At 46.1% G+C, this 23,502-nt stretch overlaps 1 protein-coding gene across 1 annotated transcript in view; it reads right to left on the reverse strand.

The window, feature by feature from the left end:
• Positions 1-23,502, reverse strand: part of APEH (acylaminoacyl-peptide hydrolase) — an 883,124-nt gene that overhangs the window by 730,834 nt on the left and 128,788 nt on the right. The window contains exon 5 of the mRNA XM_086938781.1: positions 10,024-10,099. Coding sequence (XP_086794907.1) covers positions 10,024-10,099 — 76 coding nt within the window. The remainder of the gene's footprint in view (positions 1-10,023; positions 10,100-23,502) is intronic.

Genomic DNA, 23,502 nt, shown 5'->3' on the forward strand with positions numbered 1-23,502 from the left:
AGCTCTCAAAACTGGCTATATACACAAGCCGAATGAACACCTAATCCAGACCGAGATAGACCTAGTCCACCTGGAATCGACCCACAACGCGAACCCCTCGGACGAGACGGCAACTCGCCTCCGAACGAAACAGCTAGAATATAAAGCGCTAGCCTTAGAGAAGGCAAAGGCTAAACTGTTGAAGACTCACCACCGAGTGTATGAGCTGGGGGATAGAGCAGTTAAAATGCTGGCATGGCTCGAAAAAAGTGAGCAAGGCTCTACATGGATCTCAGAGCTGGCCGGTCCTAACGATTCCCCTATCACAGACCCCGGAGACATAGCAGAGGACTTTGCTGCCCATCTGGAGGGATTATACACAGCCGGGGCAAACTACAATGCCGGGGAGTCCAGACTGCTCTTGAATGAAATGCGACTACCCACTCTCTCCGAGGCTGACGCGCAGGACCTAGAAGCTGACCTCACAACAGAAGAGATTTGCAATGCAATGTTTGCCATAAAATCCGGCAAAGCAATGGGTCCCAATGGTGTTCCTAGTGAATTTCTGAAGGGCATGGCAGGGGAGATTCTCCCACACCTCAAGGCAATGTTCGAGGAGAGCCGAGATGCCGGATGTCTACCACTAGACCAACGGCTAGCCTCAATATTTGTTATCCACAAACCTAATAAACCAGCTACTGATTGCGGCTCCTATAGGCCGATTTCCCTCATAAACTCAGAGGTGAAAATTCTGGCGAACCTCCTCGCTACCAGACTCATGACAGTCCTCCCTGCCTTAATCCATGAGGATCAATCGGGATTCCTCCCAGGCCGCAATACGGCGCTTAATCTCCGTAGGGTCCATAACGTTATGAGCAGAATACCATATCTTCAAGAAGACGCAGCTATCCTCTCTCTAGACGCCACACTAGCCTTCAACTCCATAGAATGGTCGTACCTTTTCGAGGTCCTACTACGATATGGTTTTGGTCCCAAATTCATTCAGTGGATCCGACTGCTCTATACGGATCTTTGGGGTCAGGTCTATGTCAATGGTCATACATCCAGGAGATTTGCTCTGCATAGGGGCACCAGGCAGGGATGTCCTCTGTCCCCATTGTCGTTCGCGCTTACCCTGGAGCCTCTGGCCCAATGGATTAGAACTGACACCTTTATCCGTGGCCTCCAGTGGAACGAGGATATAACTGACAAGATCTCACTGTACGCTGACGACATCCTCATCTACGTCTCTTCCCCTAAATCCTCTATCAATAGCCTACTGCACGTTATCACTAATTTTGGCAAATATTTGGGCTCTTCCATCAATTGGTCCAAATCAGTCCTATACGGGCTACATGGCCCACTTCCTCCACTTCCGAGGGGATACTCGATCGATGTGGCCCGGGACGGATTCAAGTATCTTGGCATCTTTGTCACCCCAGACCCCAAAATCTTCTATGACCGTAACTTAAAGGGCCCACTACAAAGACTCTATAGCGACATATCACACTGGAGATCACTCCCTCTGTCTCTCCCGGGCAGGGCGGCCCTTTTTAAAATGCTTGCACTCCCTCGCTTTTTATATGCCTTGCAGAATTGCCCATTTCCCATTGCCGACTCTTATTTTAACACACTCGAAGGAGACCTCCGCCTCCTTCTCTGGGACGGTGGTTCTTCCCGCATCGCTCTTCCCTCGCTCACGCAGGGGTGGTACGATGGCGATATTGCCTTGCCCAATATTCGACTCTACTATTGGGCTTCTCAACTGACTGCCACTAATGCTTGGCTATTTGGTCCATCGACAAATCTTGCTTTCCACCTTGAACCATATCAGACGGGCCACAGACACTGACAATTTGGCATCGAGCAAATAGACGGCTCGGCTGGTCCAATACTTTTACGCTATCCACTCTGCTCTGGACCTCACATCTGCTAGGCTCCCTTTGCCACTATCAGGGATTTGACAAGTGGGACATGATCGGCATCTCTACCCTGGGAGACATGCTTCACAAGGGCAAACTATTGATATTCACTGAGCTCCAGAAACAATATAAATTAGCCCATTCTGAAGCCTTCCGTTACCTCCAAATTAAACATGCCATACTCGCTAATGTCCCTGACCTCGCTTCTATCCCACAATCCTCGCCTCACCTCGAGGATAGACTCATATCAGAACCCCTTCCAGCCAAAGTGATCTCCCTTACCTACCCCAAGCTCTGCAATAACATGCCCAACACCTTCCAGCTCCTGAGAGACAAATGGCAAGGTGACATTGGTACCATGGAATATACTGAATGGCAAGCGGCACTGATGTCCCCGCGCAAATCAGCTATCAATCACAGATTTAGGCTTATACAGTTAAAGATACTACACAGAACATACATGTCCGCTCCCCTCCTAGCCAAAATTGGTAGGCGCGCGACAGATCTCTGTCTCCGTAATTGCGGGCAGATTGGCACCTTCTACCATACTGTATGGGAATGCCCAGTGATTCAAGACCTATGGGTGCGAGCTGTCCGCAAGATGTCAGATGCAGTGGGAAAACCTGTTCCCCTATCCTCCAAGAGTAGACTCCTTAATGTATGGGACCCCATGGATCTCACTGCACTAGAACAACAATGGGCGGCTCTGGGTTTCTCTTGCTAAAACGTGAAATTGCAATGCAATGGGGCTCGCCAACTAAACCGCTCTTAATCAAATGGGTCGCCGCAATGGATGTATGTATGTTATCTGAAAAAACGGTATACAAGGTCAGGGGATGTCCTGGTGTTTGGGATAAGAAATGGGGGCATTGGAATATTTATAGAGGCAAACCTTGTACTTCCCCTACAACTGAAATGGCACTGACCCGGAATGGTCCTCCCCGCACTCATACTTGTAATGTACCGCTGTAATATATGCCTTCTATGTCATTTTTGTACTTCATGACTGTCAACTGATCGCTTCCTCTGCTTTTGTTTAATAAACTATTTAAAAAAAAAATGGTCCCAGTTCAATTTGTTATTAAAATCATTCCCCAAGTATGTGAAATTGGGAACCTTGTTAATGATCTTTTACTTTACCACAAATGTTCTCGTTTGAGCCTGCTTAGGACCCCATACCATAATAAAAGATTTACTACAATTTACTTTTAGGTCCAATGCAGTCATGAAATCAGTAAAAGCATTCAGGGCTTTTTAGAGGCTATTAGCCGTTAAAGCCATCAAAACCATGTCATCAGCATATGACAATAAGGGAACCGATTTACCTCCTATACTAGGGAAATCAAATTGCTGCTCCAGCAAAAATGCCTTCACACCATTTGTGTTTAAAAGAAATAAAAAAGGGGCCAGGATACAGCCCTGACTAACTCCCTCTGTAGAAGCAATGGGCCTCCACCAGGGCCGTAGCAGAGACAGTGATGGACGCATGCAACCTGCGCAACAAGGGCTTCCCCGGCTAACTGTATCAAAAGCACTGGATAAGTCCATGAAAGCCAGGTGGATTGATCCCCCTTGGTTTTCATGTACTTACCCATGATTAGAGACAGATTGAGACATTGTTTATTTTGTCCCATTCCCCTCCTGAAGCCGTTTTGTATGTTAGATATAAGGCCGAAGGCGTTGGCCCACGACTCCAGGCGAGCAAGATTTGCCCTCCCAGGACTTTGCATGTGGCATCAATTAAGGAAATAGGCCTGTAACATACAGGATCATTCCTGCTGCCTTTTTTATATATTGGTACCACCACTGCCTCTTTCCATGATCTAGGAATGCAACCCACTATTACTGCTTTAAAAACATTAACCATCAACAGAGCCCATAATTGGGGATTGCCTTTAAACAAATCCAGGGGCACCCCGTCTGGGCCTGGGGCTTTTGAGGAAATGCCCTTTGTCAATGCATCTTCAACCTCGCAAAGAGAAATTGATGAGCTAAGTTGGGTTGCGGTTTGTAAGTTAATTGCTATTTTATCCCTTTGATCTTGGGGTGAAAGACCATACAGGTTGAATATATTTGAGAAATGGGATTCCCACACTTTACCTGCTATTGTCGAATCCATGTTCCTTGCGTCATTTGAAAAAAGGGGACGATATATATCTCCCTAAAAGCCCTTAGAATCCTTGAGAAAGCTAGCTCTTTTAAGATCTTCCCAGGCTAGCCTTCTCAATTCAGCCTTCCTATGCCTATTTACACATTTGTAGGTTTGTCTCGGGTTCCAAATTAGTTCCTTATCATATAGGGACCACGTGCAAGGCCTTCTTAAGATCCTTTTGTGCTCTAGAGTACTCAGCATTAAACCATCTTGTATCCTGTGGTTCCCATCTTGTCAAATTATTATCCACACCTTTACAGATCGCTTCAAAGCACTGTATTACCACGTCGGGGTAGAATCGGTGGATAAACTAGTCATAACTTGACTTAAATTAGCTTTAACAATATCCTCCTCAAATTGTGAAGCTTTTATTTTACTCCATTTTAATCTCACCCCCTGGTTAAGGTTATATTTTAGTGGGCATTTGTCAGCCTTGCCCACTAGTGCTGTTAAGTGCAAGGAAGCAATAAGAGGATTGTGGTCATTGACAGGATTAGGTTCAACCGCAAAACTGTCTACAAGATAGGCACATTTTCTGAATATCAACATAAAGTCGATAATACTTGCCCTGCCTCCTCCCAGATATGTTGGGTACTGTATGGGTGGGGTACAAACCAAAGTATCAATCAAGCATCGCTCATTTACAATAACAATGGTATTTAATGCTTCACCCTGCAGAGTATGCTTAAAATGGGACAACGGTTGGTTTTCAATGTCTAGGACCCCACATACTTTGTGCAAACTAAGCTTGCATAAAGTGCAATTAAAATCACCCACCCAAATTATGCACAATTATGCACAAAGGGTGACATTTACCCTACTCTAAATGCAGCCCAGGTCTATTAAGCCCAGCCCATGACTCATTCAGGAAAGGCAGGACACACATCAACCCCCACCCCGTGGCTGTCTGAGAGAATAAACATCCTTGTCCCCTGTCACCCCAAAGCCAGAGTGTCAATACACAAATCTAGCACAGGTACACTGGATGGCTAAGCACGAAAACACCCACTTTCTAAGCGTGGTATCTTCAAAAACAGAATGTAAAAATCAACCTTACTAAAAGATGCATCTTATATTCTGAGTCACAGGCTTCTCAAGGAGGTTATTTTGGGATTACAACAGACTCTGAGCTCAACAGACACCCAGCATTGCAATAATGTGGTTGTTCAACCCACTGAATAAGACATAATACTACACAATAACACAAAAAGTATCAAACACCCAATATGAGGATGCGAGGCCAAGATTAATACAGCTAGAAAGGCAGCCCCCCTTCACTCTGCCTCCATATCTATCACTGTTGTGTACTATGTTCTTTTAAGTGGTGGTACCAGTGCAGACTTAGCACTACCCCACTGCAGTTATTATTCTCTTTAGGGCTATCTTATTGTTCCGTCATTCACTCATTCTCAGAGCTTCAGTAGGCCACTGGCTGATTGCTTGCTCTCAGTCTGTGTTCGCTGGAAACTTGCCAGCTGAAGCGAGTCACTCGGATGGCTCCTGTCTAGTTGGGCCGGTGCAGGATGCACTTCAATGTCATGGAGGTAGCGGCTGCCTTCGGACAGTGGCCATCTTCCAGGGTTATAAATAGCAATAGCAGGTGGGCCCTACAGTTGCAGCGTGTTTACTCTCTCCGGATGAAGAGTCTTGGGGATAGTGGATGGACATCCAAGGAGCAAAGGAATAATGTAGTCCTCCTTCCAGGTGCAGGTCCTGATGCGGTGACTTGCCAATTTCAAGGTGCTTTCACAGCAATGGATGGGTCAGATCGGATACCCAGAGAGTTTATGCCATTTACAGCAAATCAGTGCTTCGGCACATAGGGACTAAAGGCCACAAAGCAAATATTTCTTCTGTTCTGCAGTGTACTCCACACAACTCAATTCTCACAGTCTCAGGCAGAAGCCATGGGCTCACAGTGTTGTTCTTCAGCGAGGTGGAGGGCTCAGGCGCAACTTGACAAGTGCCATAGTCACGCCAACGTTAGTCTCTTTCAGCAACAAACCAGTGCCACGGGTCAACATCAATTCCTTCTAATGGGCAGCCTGATCAGACACAATAGCTACTGTCTTGGCTGTAATGGCAAGGGGGACAGGATTTGCTTTTGTACACTCCAGCAGTACCACGGATCCTCTGCTTAGGCTGTGACAGAGTCAGGAGCATTCCAGCCAGGCTCTTATTAAGTCTTTGGCCCTGGTGCTGTAGTCCATTGTCCAACAACCCTATTCCAGATCAACTCCTGCAGCACAGCTAACCCCCTCCATCTTCATTTAGGTAGGATTCTCCCGGCACTGCAAAGCAAGGAAAACAATTCTCTCTCCAAATGAGACTCCAGGTGATTTCCTAGACGTTCTCGGAAGCTAGCTGTCATGCAGACCATTGCGCAGTAATCCTCAGAGTACTCAGTGGAGCACCCCCTGCATGGCCATAGAGAACTTGGAACTAGAATAATATGTAGGTCAGCAGCACCCAATCTTATTCAGGGGGTGTATATTCTCAGTGTGGACTTTCAGAACCTGTTTGGGTCGATTTTCTTTTCATGTGACCTTCTCAGGATGTCTTCCAGGCTCAGCTTTTGTCTTGAGTGATGCTCCTAACAGTCACTTCAGTGTATAGGTTCCCTCCCTTCAGTCTTAGAAATGTCAGCAATACACTTCCACTCTGTGGGAAAGTAACCTCACCGCCATCTTGTGCACAGGTAAAGGCCAAGTGCTCTTAAAAGGGTACCAGCAGACCTGTGCCACTCTAGTTAACTAATACCATCACACAGTGTTTAACTCACTAATCACACACATCCCTGCACTCAGGATCTCAGCAGTAGAATCTGGGTTCATTGCTAGCAAAAGACGTGCTAATAGCCTGCTACGCACATGAAAGATAAAAAAAGATTAATCGCTCTATGATCGCTACAAAACTCTGTAAGCTGTCATCACAGCATAGACGCATAAACCCATTACAGGGACAGTATCCCTCTGTGCCATTGAAGTGTGGCGGGGTCGAGCAGTATGGCAGTATCAGAGGACAGTGTAAAGCATTTGATGTACACACTCAGTCAGAAAATGGTCTCACACACTCAAGAACTGAACTCTAGGCCAATTGTTTTGTATAAAAAATATACTGTTGTTTTATTTCTAGAACCAAGCAAGCCTGATGCAGGTAAGCATAAAAATACTTTTCAGTAGTAAATTACTTGTATGAACACAGTTCAAAATAGCAGTGTAACTTGTACTGGTTTTGGTTACAGTTTTAGGAAAGCAGTTTGCAACACATTGCAGGTATAGTACATTCAATTAAATGGGCTTTTTAAGTAAAATGCAGTTAATTACTTTTCAGATTACTTTTGCTAACACAGGACTGGGACATTTCCTGAAAACAGGTAAGTAAATGCGTTTTGGTTAAAGGTACGATTTTTAAGGAATATTATTGCATTTCCAAAGTTGACACTTAGAAACTTTTTCACATAGAATCCCCATGTTATCCTATGGCAGGAAATTCACTTAGCAGGTAAGTTAGGTTATCGTTACTTTTTCTTACTCAGTGCTGGATCCTGGATTCAGCACTGGGACATTTCCTGAAAACAGTTGAAAAATGCGTTTTGGTTATTCGGCTGATTTTTAAGGAATATTTGTAGTTTTCAAAAGTCGACAGAAACTTTTTGGAAGAAAAAGTGTCAATGTTATCCTATGAGGAAAAATTAGTTATCGGCTTTGAGGTAAATATTCAGTCTTTTGAGTTTGGGTTCTGGGGTTAGACTCAGGGGTTTCCCAGGGTCAGTGATGCACTGTTGTTGCACCCTGAGCGACACTCAGGCGGCCAGGTGCAGAGTGTTGAGACCCAATAATATCCTATAGAGGATAGGGGGGCTCTGGTTAGTGGCGGCTGGCAAGCAGGCCACAGGGTTGTGGGAGCAAAGCTCCTAGGGTTAAGCTCAGAGCAAGTTGGGGACCAAGTTAGCACCCTCAGCTGTGCTAGGGCAGCCGGGTGTAGGGTGCTGTTCTTCTGGTTGGGTGCCCTGTTGATTTCAATGGAGATTCTCTGGGACAAAGAAACACTGCAGGCTCAGGGACGAGGATCTTCCAGGAGTGACCACCACTTCGAGGGGTAAATTGGGATGGTTAGGCACCACTGGGTTGGGCACACAAGGCTGTGGGGCGTCGGGTGCAGGGTGCCTTTGGGCGTCGGATTTCTCAGGTCATGGCTGCAGGCGCTGTCTGGGGGCTTGAGGCAGGTCAGGGGTCGCCCCATCTCTGGTCAGGATCACCTGGGGACCTCCATGTGGTGTTTGTTCACTCAAACACGGGCCGGGCTCGGCGGGTGCAGAGTGTGCTGGATTCACGGGAGAAACAGCTTGGAAAGTGAATGCAGGCAGGTCCTCTGGAGTTTTTGAGGTTGCTGGCCGCTGGACATGCCGGGGTTTCGCAGGAGCAGGTTCGAGGGGGAGACAAGCCTGTGGGGCTGGGGCCAAGTCAGTGGGCGTTGTCCTCTTGTTAGCTCTGCACGGCTTCTCGCCCTTCTTCTTTTCTTGTGGTTGCTGGATCTGAGGAAGGAAGGTTCAGGGTGCCCCTAAATACTAAATTTAGGGGTGTTACAGGTAGGTAAAGGGCAGGGACCAATGGGTCCCTTCCCTGGGCTGGGTACACCCCCTATTCTGCCACTCTCCTTTGGGAGGGGGCAGGAGCCTGTCCCTGGTTGGCTAGGTCCTCCCATCCTCAAGATGGTGGGGACTCGAGGTTGTGCTTCACCTCGCCTCCCCCACCTTAGGGGTGGAGTTGGAAGAGGTGGGCACACCTCTCTTCCTCACTTGTTTTTCCGTCCGGTTCTCCCGCCCAAAGTGGGGGGTAGAACCAGTGGGGACCAGTTGTTGAAAGCAGCAAATGGTCTGGAGAGGCTCACAAAGGCGGAATGCCTTTTAAGCTTCCCCTTCGTGAACCCTGCCCATCCTTAGGGAGGGGGCTTGGCACCTTGTCCCAGGATGTGCATTGTTTCAGGCCCTAGAGCAGCAAGCTCTCGACCCAGGTGTCCAGAAACATGTTTGGTGGGGGCAGCCTAGGCAGCCACTCAGTCAGGTCACTAGGAGTGGGTCGGGTATCAGGGGGCATCTCTAAGATGCCCTCTGTTGTGCATTTTACATTAAATCCCACACTGGCATCAGTGTGGGTTTAATGTGCTGAGAAGTTTGATACCAAACTTCCCGGTCTTCAGTGCAGCCATTATGGTGCTGTAGAGTTGGTAATGACAAACTCCCAGCACCATATACTATTAATGGCAGCACTGCACTTACAGCGCCCAGGAATGGACCTGGGTACTGTAGGGGTACAGGGCTCCTGCACCTGTACCCTCACCACTGGCATAGGGCACCCAGCTGGAGGGGTGACTGATGTATGCCAGGGCAGTGTTTTGTGGGCATGGCACACAGGGATGTGAGCCATGTCGACTCTTCACTTTGTTTTGCACCAAGACATGCAACCTGCCAAGGCAGTGTGTTATTGTCGGGGTACAGGGCCTCTAAGGGTGGCACAATAAGTGCTGCAGCTCTTAGAGGTCTTCCCTGGTCACAGTGCCCTGGGTACCTGTGGTACCACTTACCAGGGGCTGACCTGTGGCCAGAGATGCCAATTGGGTTAGTTTTTGGGGGAAGAACACAGGCCCTGGGGACCTGATTGGCAGGGACCCAGGGCACAGCAAGGAAAAGTGCATCATAAGTCTGGCAAAAAGTGGGGGGGATTACTGCAACAGAAACCCACTTTCCTACAGTCATGCATGGGACATTAATTTCCTTCAATAAAACACAAGTTCTCCTTTTGAAGCCTGGAGTTCGGTCACATGAGATCAATTCAGGCCACCAACTGCTCCCCCATTTGAAAACCACTATCATAAAATATATGTGCAAAGGCAAGTAAACACTGCAATTGTTTTTGTTTACATTAGGGATCTTCATGGACGATATTATGAAAAGCACCAAAGACATACCATCCTCGTACACCTTCCCGTGCTTCTCAAGTGCAAACAGATTGATGCTTTTTACTTTTCTGTTTTTACTCCAGACCTGGAAAGAAAGAAGAAAATGTTTTGCTGGAGACAAAACCTAAATAGATAAAAAGCTTAAAAAAAGTTGGGGGAGTATGTTGTAAACCAAGGACCAGGCCAGAAAGCCAACAACAACAAGTGTGGCTCAATGGTTAAAGCGGCAGACCCTGATGCAGAGGTCTAGCCCGGGACCAGGGTTCAATTCCCTGCCTCGGCGGGTCTTGGGCTTAAAAATTCCACGGAACTGATAATTCTCACCTCGGTGCCTATTCCAATCATGGAGTCCCACTCTGCAACTCTGGGCAATAGCTTGCTTAATCTCCACAACAGCCCCCACAACGCTAAGGATACCTGGCCTCCACCTTGGGGGTGCCCAGGAGTGGACGCCTCACAGGGAAAGCCAGGATGGGTTCCACAGCGGTATTCGTACAAGCGCCTTGAGACCCTTGCGGGTGAGTAGTGCGCTATACAAGTATCAATTTACATTTACATTTTACATTTACAACTGGAGCCTAATGGACCAAATGAAATGCTTAACAATGATGTCAGTGATGGATGAGAGCTGAAAACAAGTGAAAAATATAAGGTTCCTCTAGATGAGAAATGAATACAGGAAATACATTCTGGATCTCACCAATGTCTAAATCCAGACCTCTGCAGGTGTTAACCGCTTCGCTGCGGCGGCTTTTCCCGCTGTGCGCGGCAAATTCAAAATTACCGCGTTACGTGACGAGCTGGCCTTGTCATCCGCGCAGGACAGGTAAGCGCGATGACGAGCCCAGCTCGTCAATAGCCCCGAAGGGGTTAATCAAATTAGTAATTTACTCTTGATTTATGAATCCCATGTAGTGTTGTTTTCTTGGATCTAATTTGAATTAGACGGCTGGCAAAATAATCCATTAACGATACTACTATTTACCAACAGTCTTATTTTAAAAGGTTTCCCTTAATATGCACTACTAGAAAGTAGGCAGAAGGGATAGAGAGTCAACATTAAAACAGTAAAATAATTAAAGAACTGTTCCATAGAGAAAAAATGACCATTAGTATTTCAGAGCCACACACATGGAGCCACCTTCCGCCTGTTGTGATTTATTAACAAAATCAAAAGGGTCCACCTTAAAGGTGGTTCAAAAGAATGTGTTTCCTATCATGGTAGGATGCACACAGTGTTTGCTTGAATACCCCTCACACACCAAAAGGGCCCTTGGTTTCATGCTTCATCGTAGGGTTCTTCCCGCCCCGCGGCGGGACGGGGCGTGCTACGACCAGCGACTACGCGAGGGCACTGATTTTACAGTGCTATGTGTGATGTAGAGGCAATGAGAGGAAGGGTCAGGGTTGCTGCAGGTAGTGAATTAAAAACAACCTGACCTCATGGACTTCAAAAACTTTAATAGGTCTTTTTGATTTTGTATGAATTCCTGAGGAGGACGAATCCACCTCCACTGCTCACGGAGGGCAAACCCTCTCCACTCCCTAATCTTGTTTTTTGTAGTGATTTATGGAAACTCAGATCAAGGTTTCATGATGGAACGAAGTTTGGTATAGTAATTATTCTGGCAACTGTCCCTCCACAAAAATTATGTCCTACTTTTATTTTGCCGAGTCAGAGTGAGGAGACCATGGTAATATGTGCAGCCACAAACGTTTGTGGTGCTCAACAACAGGTTGTTCATACTCTTCTACTAAACAGCTAACAAACTCTCCCTCAACATTACAGTTCTGAGAAGACTGAAGAAGCTTAAGCTTCACACATTTTAAAATAGGTCATAACATGCTTGATTCTTTCGTCTCCTGTATAAATATCTTATTATTTCTTAGGTGAAATGTATTTCTTTCTGGTCAGGTACCTCTGGTTACAAAACTCCTGGGGTAATAAAACATTATTTAGTATCCTGCATGTCCTCATTTCCTGTACGCCGGAGTCTGTGTCAGGAATGCTGGCAGTGAATGACGTAATAGAATGTTTGTGTGAAGTGAAAACCAGGAGACAAACTGAGTTGGAGGGTGGATGGAACCCGGACAACACCTATCTGTTGTTCCTGCAACCTAAGACATAACATGACATAAATAAAGTACCTCCTATCTGAGTTGCTCCAGTTTCTTGTTTGAAGACTCTGCCCTTCAACTACAACAGCCCATCCCAACCCAGTTACCAGACTGAGAAGACTGGAATGCTATTCAAATTGCTCTCACTTCCAAACTTCATTATAACAAGACAGTCTCTGGGATACCAAAGGCCAAGAGTTCTCCAGTCTTGTATGTTGTGTCAATGTAGCTAAACCAGTCTGTTATTGAATACGAGGTAACCATCTTAATTTTTTTCTGTAAATGAACTCGAGGCTGTCAAAGACCAAATTAGGCCTATTTTTCTTTTCTGGCAATTTGTCAGCTAAGCAGTACCCCATGTAAGCAAGCTGAATTACCGAAGGAGATATTTCTCAATAAAATCCTTCAATAAATGCTTTTCACTTCTTGCTTTAATAAGAACTGGATTAAGAATTAATTATTGACATAAACATATAAAGGGGGAATGTCTGGAGGTTTATAAGTATATTTGAAACTACAACCAGGAGCTTCAGCCTTCATTACTTAGCGATCCGGTTTGCTATCTATGACCTGGTTAAGTAAAAATGCCATTCTCAAGGTACAGTGTGGTATTAAAAGCAGCATTAAGTCATTACCATCGTTGGATTGCTGTAACAGCTGAGGGGGGTGAAAATGTTCCTCTACCTCACCGGTGTGATCACGAAGGATGTTCTTGGCATTTGTAAAATGATTGGCAAGTTAGGCAGGCTTGAATATACTGCCAGAACTCGTGAAGGTATACAGCCTGTGAGGGTACCTAGGCTCTGTCAAATTCCGCTAAGCACCTTTTAAATCTGTTGGATCTCGTCAACTGTAAGTGAACTCAGAGTGACTACAGTAAAAGGAAAAGTAACTGAACAATCTTCTATTGAGCCGCAGGTTATAAGTCTGACATTATGGATCGCGTGCATCTACTTGAATAATATTAAATCAGATGATTGCAGTACCTGGCATCCATAGCACTTGTAGAGCTGCTGAAAACTTCGGCATCAAGGACCACATAAAAACACAATGGGGCATTGTAATAGCCGACTTTTTCGACCCTCTTTTAGAGGGAGGATGATAGAAGATGACTCCAGCCTATTACCCTTGTAGTATAGGGATTAGGACTATAAGTAGGACCTATCCATGAGGCACAGTAGTGCATTTTCGTACCCTTTTCTTTAGATCAGGGCTTATAAACTTAAGCTAGGGGATAGATATATAAGTGTTAGTGATGATCCATCCTTTTGCAAGAGTGTTAGTATATCTTCCGTGGAGTTATGCATATTTTGGGCCTTGTAGGCCTTAAACGGGACAGACTCCATCTTGCTCTCTGCCTGGTAGCTTGAGAGGCTTTCTAGGTCAAGTGTAATGTTTTAGTTTCGAGGTGTTTTTCGCTTGGAGAGAACCGGTTCAGGCTGGCCCTTATCGAAAGACTGTATTTTTCTCCACTCCGAAGACACAACTCCAGGCCGGCCGGCTGGGAACGTGCCCTTGGTACGGGGAGGTACAAGAATTTGGTGGGCGGCAGGTTACTGGCCGTAACTTTCCATGAAGGGACAGGTTTTGATATTAGCGAAAGTGTTAGGCAATGAGTCAGTCAGTCTGTAGGCGGCAGCTAGCCGTTAGCATCTATGCCATTAATTGTTTTCAAGGCAGACAATCGCCATTTTGAAGTCCGAGAAAGAGTTTGAAACCGAGACTCTCTGAGAAAGACTGAAGGAGAAATAGCGCGGAGCGCACAGAGACAGAGAGAGATAGAGACGGTAGCTAATAGCGAGCAAGGTTCCAGTGACTTGGAGGGAAGCAGAGGAGATTGAGCCTAGCGGTGCAGACGTGTACCCGTGACGGCTGAGGTGTGATTCCGAGACGAGCCAAGACACAGGGACGAGAAGGGAACCTAGATGACTGCCGAGCCCCGACTTCATATTAACCAGGTGATCTCTGCCCTTTCCTTGTTAAGCGCGCGTTCTAACCTTTACTTTTCTTTACAGCATATACATTGTGTAGTATTGTGTTTATTTTTATTGTAATAAAACACCCCAGTTCTTAGTGAACCGACATGTGCCTGTATTCTTGTTCAATCAGGGTAACCTGGTCTTCTAGTCAGACATTGTTTGCATGAACGGATGCGAATCCCGATCAGGTAAGGAGTGACTGAGCAAGTAGGGAGAGAGGGAACATTTGATGCCAGGAGCAGAAGGTACATATTGTAATTTGGAAAGCCATACCAATTTCTATTATCGTAGTTCTATCCCGAGTAGATAACAAAAGACTTCATCCTTAAGTGTTCATAGGAAAGTGATCGTCGTTGGTACACGGCGTTAATGAGAGCACCTAAGATAGATGGTGTGTAGGTCTGCCGGATTGCGGACCGTGTGTGAATGAGAGCACCGGAAGGATACGGTGTGGAGGTCTGCCGGATTGCGGGCCGTGTGTAAATGAGAGCGCCTAAGATAGAGGGGTGTGTAGGTCTGCCGGATTGCGGACCGGGTATAAATGAGAGCACTGGGACTGCAGGCCCATGTGTGTAGGCGCGCCGGATTGCGTGTCGAGTGAGCACTGAGGGAGATCAGTGTGTAAGGGTATATTATCAGACCTGCCCCAGGGTAGATCAGTCTGGGCCTAAGTGGCCGCGAGGCTAGTAGGTGTGAATAGGATATTGTAGAAAACCAATGCATGTTTATTGCTATTTTCCCCATCCTTAGGTACGAGATGTACATACATATATCTATATCCATTGTAAATACGTTCTAAGGAGGGAGGTGGTTACGTTCCGGCTGGGTTAGAGGGGCCCCTAGGGGCTGATTCCATCTGGTCCGAAAATCTGGTCGGTACATCTGGCGTCACAAACTGTTTACGAAGCCTGTGTGCGCTGTATTGTTTTCATCTTGTTGGTTTGCGCTCGGCTCGTACGTATTTTCTTTGTTTATAATTGTGTATATATTTTTTGTGTGTCACAATGTTTTCGAAAAAATCGAAATCTACTTTCAAGTTGCCTATGGATATTCCCGGCTGGGAATCAACGCCTTATGAGGCTTTGGCCCGTGAGTGGGCCGATTCTACTGGTTTGAGTGAGAATTGGACTTATTGTTTGGAGCAGGCGGAGCCCGCTGATGTGGTTTCATGCTTGCAAAAAGCGCCAGTAGTGAAGGGTGATGAGCTTCCTATTTTAGGACGCAGAGGTTGGATTGTGCTGACTGCATACAGAGAGCTTCATGAGAAGTTTGTTAAATTGCAGAAGCGATTTGTGGATATGGAAGAAAAGTTTGTTGAAGTGCAGAATGCGCATACTCTTTTGCGATGTCAGAATAAGTTGCTTGCCGACAAACTTGAGACTTATCAAACTATAGCCGAAAGGGCAGCAGTGCGCATTGCGAAATATAAATACAGACACCGTCGTGGTCGTGTGTCTACACGGAAAGTGCGCCTGGTCGTGGCTAAAGCCGGACTAGATTGGAACCCTGACGAGTGGGATGGTAATATCTGGGACTCGAACGAATCTGGCTCCTCGGCTGAGGAGGGTGACAAGCGCGAGTCTTCTCGCTCCGGACGTGATTGTAAATCTGCTTCTTTTGACAAAGACGACATTTCTGGCGACCGTGGTCGCTCTACCAATTCTGATGACGTATTACGCTCTGATTGTTCTTCTAAATCTAAGGACTGGGCTTCCTCGGAGGCTCTTCCGGAGGTTTCTGCTCACCCTGTGTTTCGACGCAAATTACAACAGGCTCCTGGTATGCCAAATGGTATTCAATTGGATAGTATTGAAGATTTTACTCAACAGGAGGTTAGTGACATTTTACAACGATTTCGACAACGACCCGGTGAAACTTTGCTTACTTTATGAACTAGGTGCTGCCGGTATTATGCTTGATGCTGGTGATTGCTTACGTTTTTGCTCTTTGAGTTCCGATTCTACTGTACAAGATCATTTTCAAAATTATAATGGTGCTGGCCAAATTAGTTTGCTCCAGCTTGCGAATGATGGCTGTAACCATAAATACCCTAATGAATCTGATTGGCCTGTCAATGACAAGCCATGGTACACTTTGCGCGATGCGTCGCAACGTTTGAAAGAGGAGGTGATGAAAACTGCCATTTTTCTCAGTACTTCTGACAGATTGTTGGATGGTCTTTTAACATCTTCTGTGCGTAATCGCATTATCCGTTCTTCGCCTGTTGCATATAATCAGGTTATGATGACTTTATTGATCAATCAAACTGGCAATCCTTTGTCTATGGTGCTTGAATCTGTTCGTCAGCTTGGTGAGTTGGGTGAATGGTTTAAACCTGAGAGGCAATCTCAACCCGAGGGTCGTACCGCTGGGGATTATAAATTCTCTAGACGTGATATGTTTCTTGCACTTTTGGCTGATGGTGTGAAAAGGGAGGACATTGACGGTGAACCTAATAATCGCTTATGGGACATGTTTCGTAAGCGTGGTTTAGATCGGAAGGAGGGTGCCCGTCGTGTACGAAAAAATGATTGTGATCGTGGGTCTGATGACAGTGGTGATGAGAGGCGTCGTGTGGATGCTGATCGCCGTGATGACCGGCGCTATGAACGTGATGTTTCCCCCCGCCGTGATAACATAAGGGTGAGAGAGGGAGAGAGAGACAGGGGGAGAGATGATCGTGTCTCTAATAGACGCAGAGATGAGAGGAGTTATTCCCCTGACGTTAGACGACGGGAGGATCGTCACAAGCTTTCTGACTGCAATTCTCAATTCTTTGAACATGACAATAATCCATTTCGTAATAGAGATGGATATGAGCAAGACATTCTGATCCCGAAGAAAGTTGAAAGCATTTATCCTGATTTGTCTTGGTTGACTGACCACGGTAAAAATGACTAGGAAATAGGTCAAGCTCCGGTACGCAGGTGGGCTCACAAAGACAATAGACCCTATGTAGATATTGAAATTTTTTGGAAACATCGTAATATCCAAAGGGCCCGAGCATTGGTAGATACTGGAGCGGAGGCCACTTTAATTCATGGTAAATCGAAAAAATTCAAAGGACAATTTTTTACAATTACTGGTTTAGGTGGTAAAGAAACCCCCGCAGTGCAAACAGCGCTTGAAATGAAAATTGGCAGAATTCCCCGTAAAGAATATTCTGTGTTAGTTGTGCCTCTCCTGGAATACATAATTGGAATTGACATTTTGAAAGGAATGACTTTGCATCTTGATGATGGTTGCTATCAATTTGGAACGAAGCATTACATTTCGTCCAGACCCGTACGGGTTGGTCGTTTGCGGATGCCCCCCATTAAAATTCCCCAAGCTACGAAAGTTGTTTCTCAGAAACAATATCGAATTCCAGGTGGCCATGAAGAAATTAGTGCCACAATCAGGATTTGATTGACGCAGGGGTTATAACTCCAATCACTTCTGCTTGGAATAATCCCGTGTGGCCTGTGCGCAAGAGTGATAATTCTTGGCGCATGACTGTTGATTATCGAGAATTGAATAAACACACTCCACGTTTAGCTGTTGCAGTGCCAGACATGGTTACTTTGATTCAGAGAATTCAGAAGCATCCAGGTACATGGTATGCGTCCATTGATATTGCTAATGCTTTCTTTTCGATTCCAATTGCCCCCGAGTGTCAGGAACAATTCAGTTTTACCTGGCATGGACGTCACATGACGTTTAGGAGTCTTCCTCAAGGTTATGTACATAGTCCTACAATCTGTCACCGGCTGGTGGCGGAACATTTATCTGAAGTGCCCGTACATCCCCATATTCAGGTGTGTCACTATATTGATGACATTTTGATTCAAGGTGAGACGCAAGACCAAGTCCAATCCCATTTAGATCAGATTCTTGACTGTTTACGTGCAAAAGGTTGGGAGATTAATGCCGATAAATTGCAGGGCCCTTCCCAGAATGTTAAATTTTTAGGAATTAATTGGCATGAAGGTCACAGAGAAGTGATCCCGCAGGTGAGGCGAAAAATTTTGGATTTTGCTGTTCCGAGGAACAGAAAGGAGGCTCAAAGTCTCATTGGCCTGTTTGGTTTTTGGCGTCAACATATTCCCCATTTGAGTCAGATTTTAGCTCCATTGTACCGAGTCACCCATAAAAAGAATGCGTTTGAATGGGGTGAACCACAACAAAATGCTTTTAATTTGGCGAAAGAAGCAATTCAGTATGCCTTGGATTTGTGGCCTGTGGGCGAGGGTGATGTGGATTTGAATGTTTCTGTGGATGGCCTGTATGCCAATTGGAGCCTGTGGCAAAAGCAACGCAGACAAAAAGTGCCATTAGGTTTTTGGACCAAAAAGTTACCTGAGGCTGGTGAGCGTTATACACCTTTTGAAAAACAACTACTTGCATGTTATTGGGCTCTGGTGGATACCGAGCAATTGACATTGGGTCATGCTGTGATTTTGAGACCTGAAATTCCTATCATGCAGTGGATTTTGAGTTCGCCGAAATCCCATCGAATTGGACATGCTCAGGAGGCGAGCGTGATTAAATGGAAATGGTACATTCAAGACAGAGCGCGTGTGGGTCCGAAAGGTGTGGCTGTGTTGCATGAGCGAGTGGCGCAGGCGCCATCGAATGAGACTGGAAATGATTGTTCTGTGCCTGTAGTCCAGGAATCTCCTGTCAGGTGGGGTAAGCCATTTGATGATTTGTCCGCGGAGGACAGAAAACATGTGTGGTTTACAGATGGTTCAGCGAAGTTCATTGGTGAAAAGCGGCATTGGAAAGCAGTGTCCTATAACCCGATCACGCAAAAATTATTGAGTACAACTGGTGATGGAAAGAGTAGTCAATATGCTGAATTATATGCAGTTTACCAAGTTTTGAAACAGTTACTACCTGGCACATGCCATATTTTCACTGATTCCTGGTCCACTGCTAATGGACTGGCGGTATGGTTACCAACTTGGCATTCTCATAATTGGGAATTGCATTCCAAAGAACTGTGGGGAAAAGAATTATGGCAAGAAATTTGGGAATTACTCCCCCAGAGTACTGTTACAATCTTTCATGTGGATGCTCATACCCCGATTGACTCCCTTGACAAATTTTTTCATAACATTGCAGATGAAAAGTCTAAAATTTCTGAGGCAGTGGTGGACTTGCAGGATTCTGATTTGGCGGGATTGGCGAAATGGGCCCACCAAAAAGCAAGACATTTTGGAGAAAGAGCCACTAGCAGGTGGGCTTCCGATCGAGAATTCATATTCCCTTGAATTTAATTAAAGATGTCATTCTGCATTGTCCTATCTGTCAGCATTCTAGAAAAAGAACAGTGCCTCATATTGTTAAAGGCCATTTACATCGAGGAAAAATGCCCGCCCAAATTTGGCAGATTTATTATATTGGCCCGCTCCCTATGAGCAAAAATTGTCAGTATATTTGCACAGCTGTTGATACTTTTAGTGGCCTATTGGTCGCTTTCCCTTGCAAACAAGCTACTCAAGTAAATACCATTAAGACTCTGGAATTGCTTATTTTGTATTATGGTGTTCCATTCCAAATTCAATCTGATAACGCATCCCATTTTCGTGGAAGATTGGTGCAGGAATTCTGTGTGGAAAATAACATTGAATGGATTTTTCATATTCCATATTATCCGCAGGCCTCGGGCCTCATTGAAAGAATGAATGGTTTGCTAAAAGAACAATTGCGTAAATTGACTGATGAACATTATAAAAACTGGAGAGATTTTTTGCTCCAAGCATTGTTGATATTAAATAATCGCCCTTTGTTGCATGCTGAATCTCCTTTAATGCGTTTGTTTCCTCCAACTGTTGATGCGAAGCCCAATTCCATGTCCAATACTATTATGTACTGGGAAATTACCCCCGGAGCTTTGGCTCCATGCAGAGCGACCCCAGGTTCCGCAGGCTTGGACCTGCATGCTATGAATGACGCAATTCTGAAAGGTGGAGACCGAAACATTGTTGAAACCAATCAATCAATCAATCAGTGACACTTATAAAGCGCGCTACATACCCGTGGGGTCTCAAGGCGCTGGGGGGGGGGGAGCCGCTACTGCTCGAACAGCCAGGTCTTCAGCTTCTTCCTGAAGGAGAGGTGGTCTTGGGTCAGGCGCAGGTCGGTCGGGAGGGAGTTCCAGGTCTTGGCGGCCAGGTGGGAGAAGGACCTTCCTCCTGTAGTCGCTCTTCGGATGCGGGGGACGGCGGCGAGGGCGTGGTTGGCTGATCGGAGGTGGCGTTTGGGAGCGTAGAAGTTGACTCGGCTGTTGAGGTAGCTCGGGCCTTGGTCGTGTAGGGCTTTGTGTGCGTGGGTGAGGAGGCGGAAGGTGATTCTTTTGTTGACGGGGAGCCAGTGAAGGTCTCGCAGATGTCCGGAGATGTGGCTGGTTCGTGGGATGTCGAGGATGAGTCTGGCTGAGGCGTTCTGGATCCGCTGGAGTCTCTTCTGGAGCGTGGCGGTGGTCCCGGCGTAGAGGGCGTTGCCGTAGTCCAGTCGGCTGGTGACGAGGGCCTGGGTGACGGTCTTCCTGGTCTCGGTGGGGATCCACCAGAAGATCTTCCGTAGCATGCGTAGGATGTTGAAGCATGCCGAGGAGACGTTGTTGACTTGCCTGGTCATGGAGAGGGAGGAGTCCAGGATGAAGCCCAGGTTGCGTGCATGGTCTGTCGGTTTGGGTGCGGTGCCCAGGGCGGGAGGCCACCAGGAGTCGTCCCAGGCGGAGGGAGAGGAGCCCAGGATGAGGACCTCCGGCGTTGGTGTCTGTATACCAGCCGGTAGCTTTGGACTGATTGCCCCTAGATCGGGCCTTGCCATGAAAGGTATTCAAGTTCTCGGAGGAGTAATTGACAGCGATTATCAGGGAGAGATTAAGGTTCTCCTGCTTAATAGCAGTGAGATTGATTTATCAATTAAAAAATCTGACCGTGTTGCTCAGTTGCTGATTATGCCTGTTTTCAGTGGTGAGATTAAGAAAGGCACTGCCCCGACTTTGCTAACAATACGAGGCCAAAAAGGCTTCGGATCCACCGACAACCCTGGTGCGAAAATATGGGTGCAATCGCCTAAACATCCCCCTGAACAGGCTGAAGTTATTGCGACCGGTCATGACAATACCATTTTGGTAATGAGACCAGGGAAAGATAGCTGGGAAGCTGTCCCAGCTGACAAATGTTACTTACGAGAATGATTAAGGCCTGTGTTTGTATTCTTTCAGATCATTCTCTGGACTGCTGCTGCAGGATGTGCCGGCGTTGGACTCCTTTTGGTCTGCTACGCCGGGGGAGGAGAGAACCCGCCGACTTCGGTTGATTGGAGAACCCGAGTTCCGCGTTCCTTCGCTGCGTGGGACTCTTCGTCGAACTTTCGGATCACCCTTGCTAAACGAGTTACTAACTCTCCGCATTTTTGCCTCACTCCCATGAGGTCTGTGACTGATATCCTAGCGACCTGCTTGGTTGCTGTCCCTGCTTCCACTGAAACGTGGCGGCACATTTTCAATATTTCGAGTGCCCGACCCAATATTATTCTGGGCGATTTTGCGGCTCATGAATTTTGCCCTTTGTGTACTGTCCTTTCTGACTCCATTCCCCCAATTCATTCCCAAATCACCACCTACAATATTACACACGGTGATTTATGTTTCATTTTGACATGTGATCCCAAAGCGATTTCTGAATGTATAAAATTGAAGTTGCAGGCTGCCACTTCTTTTTCAGCTCATCAACGATTATTGTGTTTACAAAGACTTCCAAGTTCATGTATTTCCGTTAAGAACAATATGACATGTAAACGTATATTGGTTGCTCCTAGTTATTACCGTGCAATGTTGCTACCATCTGGTTGGCTGTTCTCTTGCGGGAATTCCTCCTGGCCCTATATTCCCGCTAATATTTCTGGAGGTCCATGCGCTATCACTAGATTAACCCCTTCACTGCTGGCCCGTTTCCGCCCCTGTGCTGTAAACAAATGAACAGGGGCGGGCCATGACGAACCCCAGCCGTCATCAGCACACGAGCACCGTAGTGCATGACGGCTGGGGTTCGTCATCCGCATGCAAGGGGTTAAGCTTGTTAATGTTTTCATCGCACCCTGGTTCCCATTCCCGTGTAGTACGAGACTCTATGACATTACATGAAGACTGTGATTCCTCCATACACCTTTACTCTAAATCTGAGTATCTTAGTCTAGATGTTTCTATTATTGGTGTCCCGGCGCTAGCCGTTTACAATGCTAAAACAATTGGCAAGATGGCCTGCTGGATGGTTAAATCCATTAATCAAACTTCTACTGTATTATCTGACCTGTTATTAGATGCCCAGGGTGAACGTCGAGCTATTCTGCAAAACCGCGCAGCGATTGATTATCTCCTGTTAAAACATGGCCATGACTGTTCTGACTTTGAGGGTCTTTGTTGTTTAAACCTTTCTGACCACTCTAAATCGATTCAGGCCCATATTGACAAACTTCACGATTTGACTGCAGAAGTTAGAAAACATATCGACCAGGGCTGGTTCGACTGGCTCTTTAATTGGTTGCCTGACTTACATTCTTTACGACAGATTCTAGGGGGAGTCATTATTTTTATTTTTATTTTAGTAGCTATTTGTTGCTTTATTCAGTGCATTCCTTCTCTATTACAATTTTGTAGATTTGGTAGGAAGAGTAGGTCAGTTAATTTTGTTTCTTATTACTCTTCCACTGATGTTAGTTCTATATAGGATATGGCTAATAGACTGGAGTCAAGGGTGAAGTGTAATAGCCAACTTTTTCGACCCTCTTTTAGAGGGAGGATGATAGAAGATGACTCCAGCCTATTACCCTTGTAGTATAGGGATTAGGACTATAAGTAGGACCTATCCATGAGGCACAGTAGTGCATTTTCGTACCCTTTTCTTTAGATCAGGTCTTATAAACTTAAGCTAGGGGATAGATATATAAGTGTTAGTGATGATCCATCCTTTTGCAAGAGTGTTAGTATATCTTCCGTGGAGTTATGCATATTTTGGGCCTTGTAGGCCTTAAACGGGACAGACTCCATCTTGCTCTCTGCCTGGTAGCTTGAGAGGCTTTCTAGGTCAAGTGTAATGTTTTAGTTTCGAGGTGTTGTTCGCTTGGAAAGAACCGGTTCGGGCTGGCCCTTATCGAAAGACTGTATTTTTCTCCACTCCGAAGACACAACTCCAGGCCGGCCGGCTGGGAACGTGCCCTTGGTACGGGGAGGTACAAGAATTTAGTGGGCGGCAGGTTACTGGCCGTAACTTTTCATGAAGGGACAGGTTTTGATATTAGCGAAAGTGTTAGGCAATGAGTCAGTCAGTCTGTAGGCGGCAGCTAGCCGTTAGCATCTATGCCATTAATTATTTTCAAGGCAGACAATCGCCATTTT

This window comes from Lissotriton vulgaris, chromosome 9 (genome assembly GCF_964263255.1).
Source record: "Lissotriton vulgaris chromosome 9, aLisVul1.2, whole genome shotgun sequence".
Classification (NCBI taxonomy): Eukaryota; Metazoa; Chordata; class Amphibia; order Caudata; family Salamandridae; genus Lissotriton; species Lissotriton vulgaris.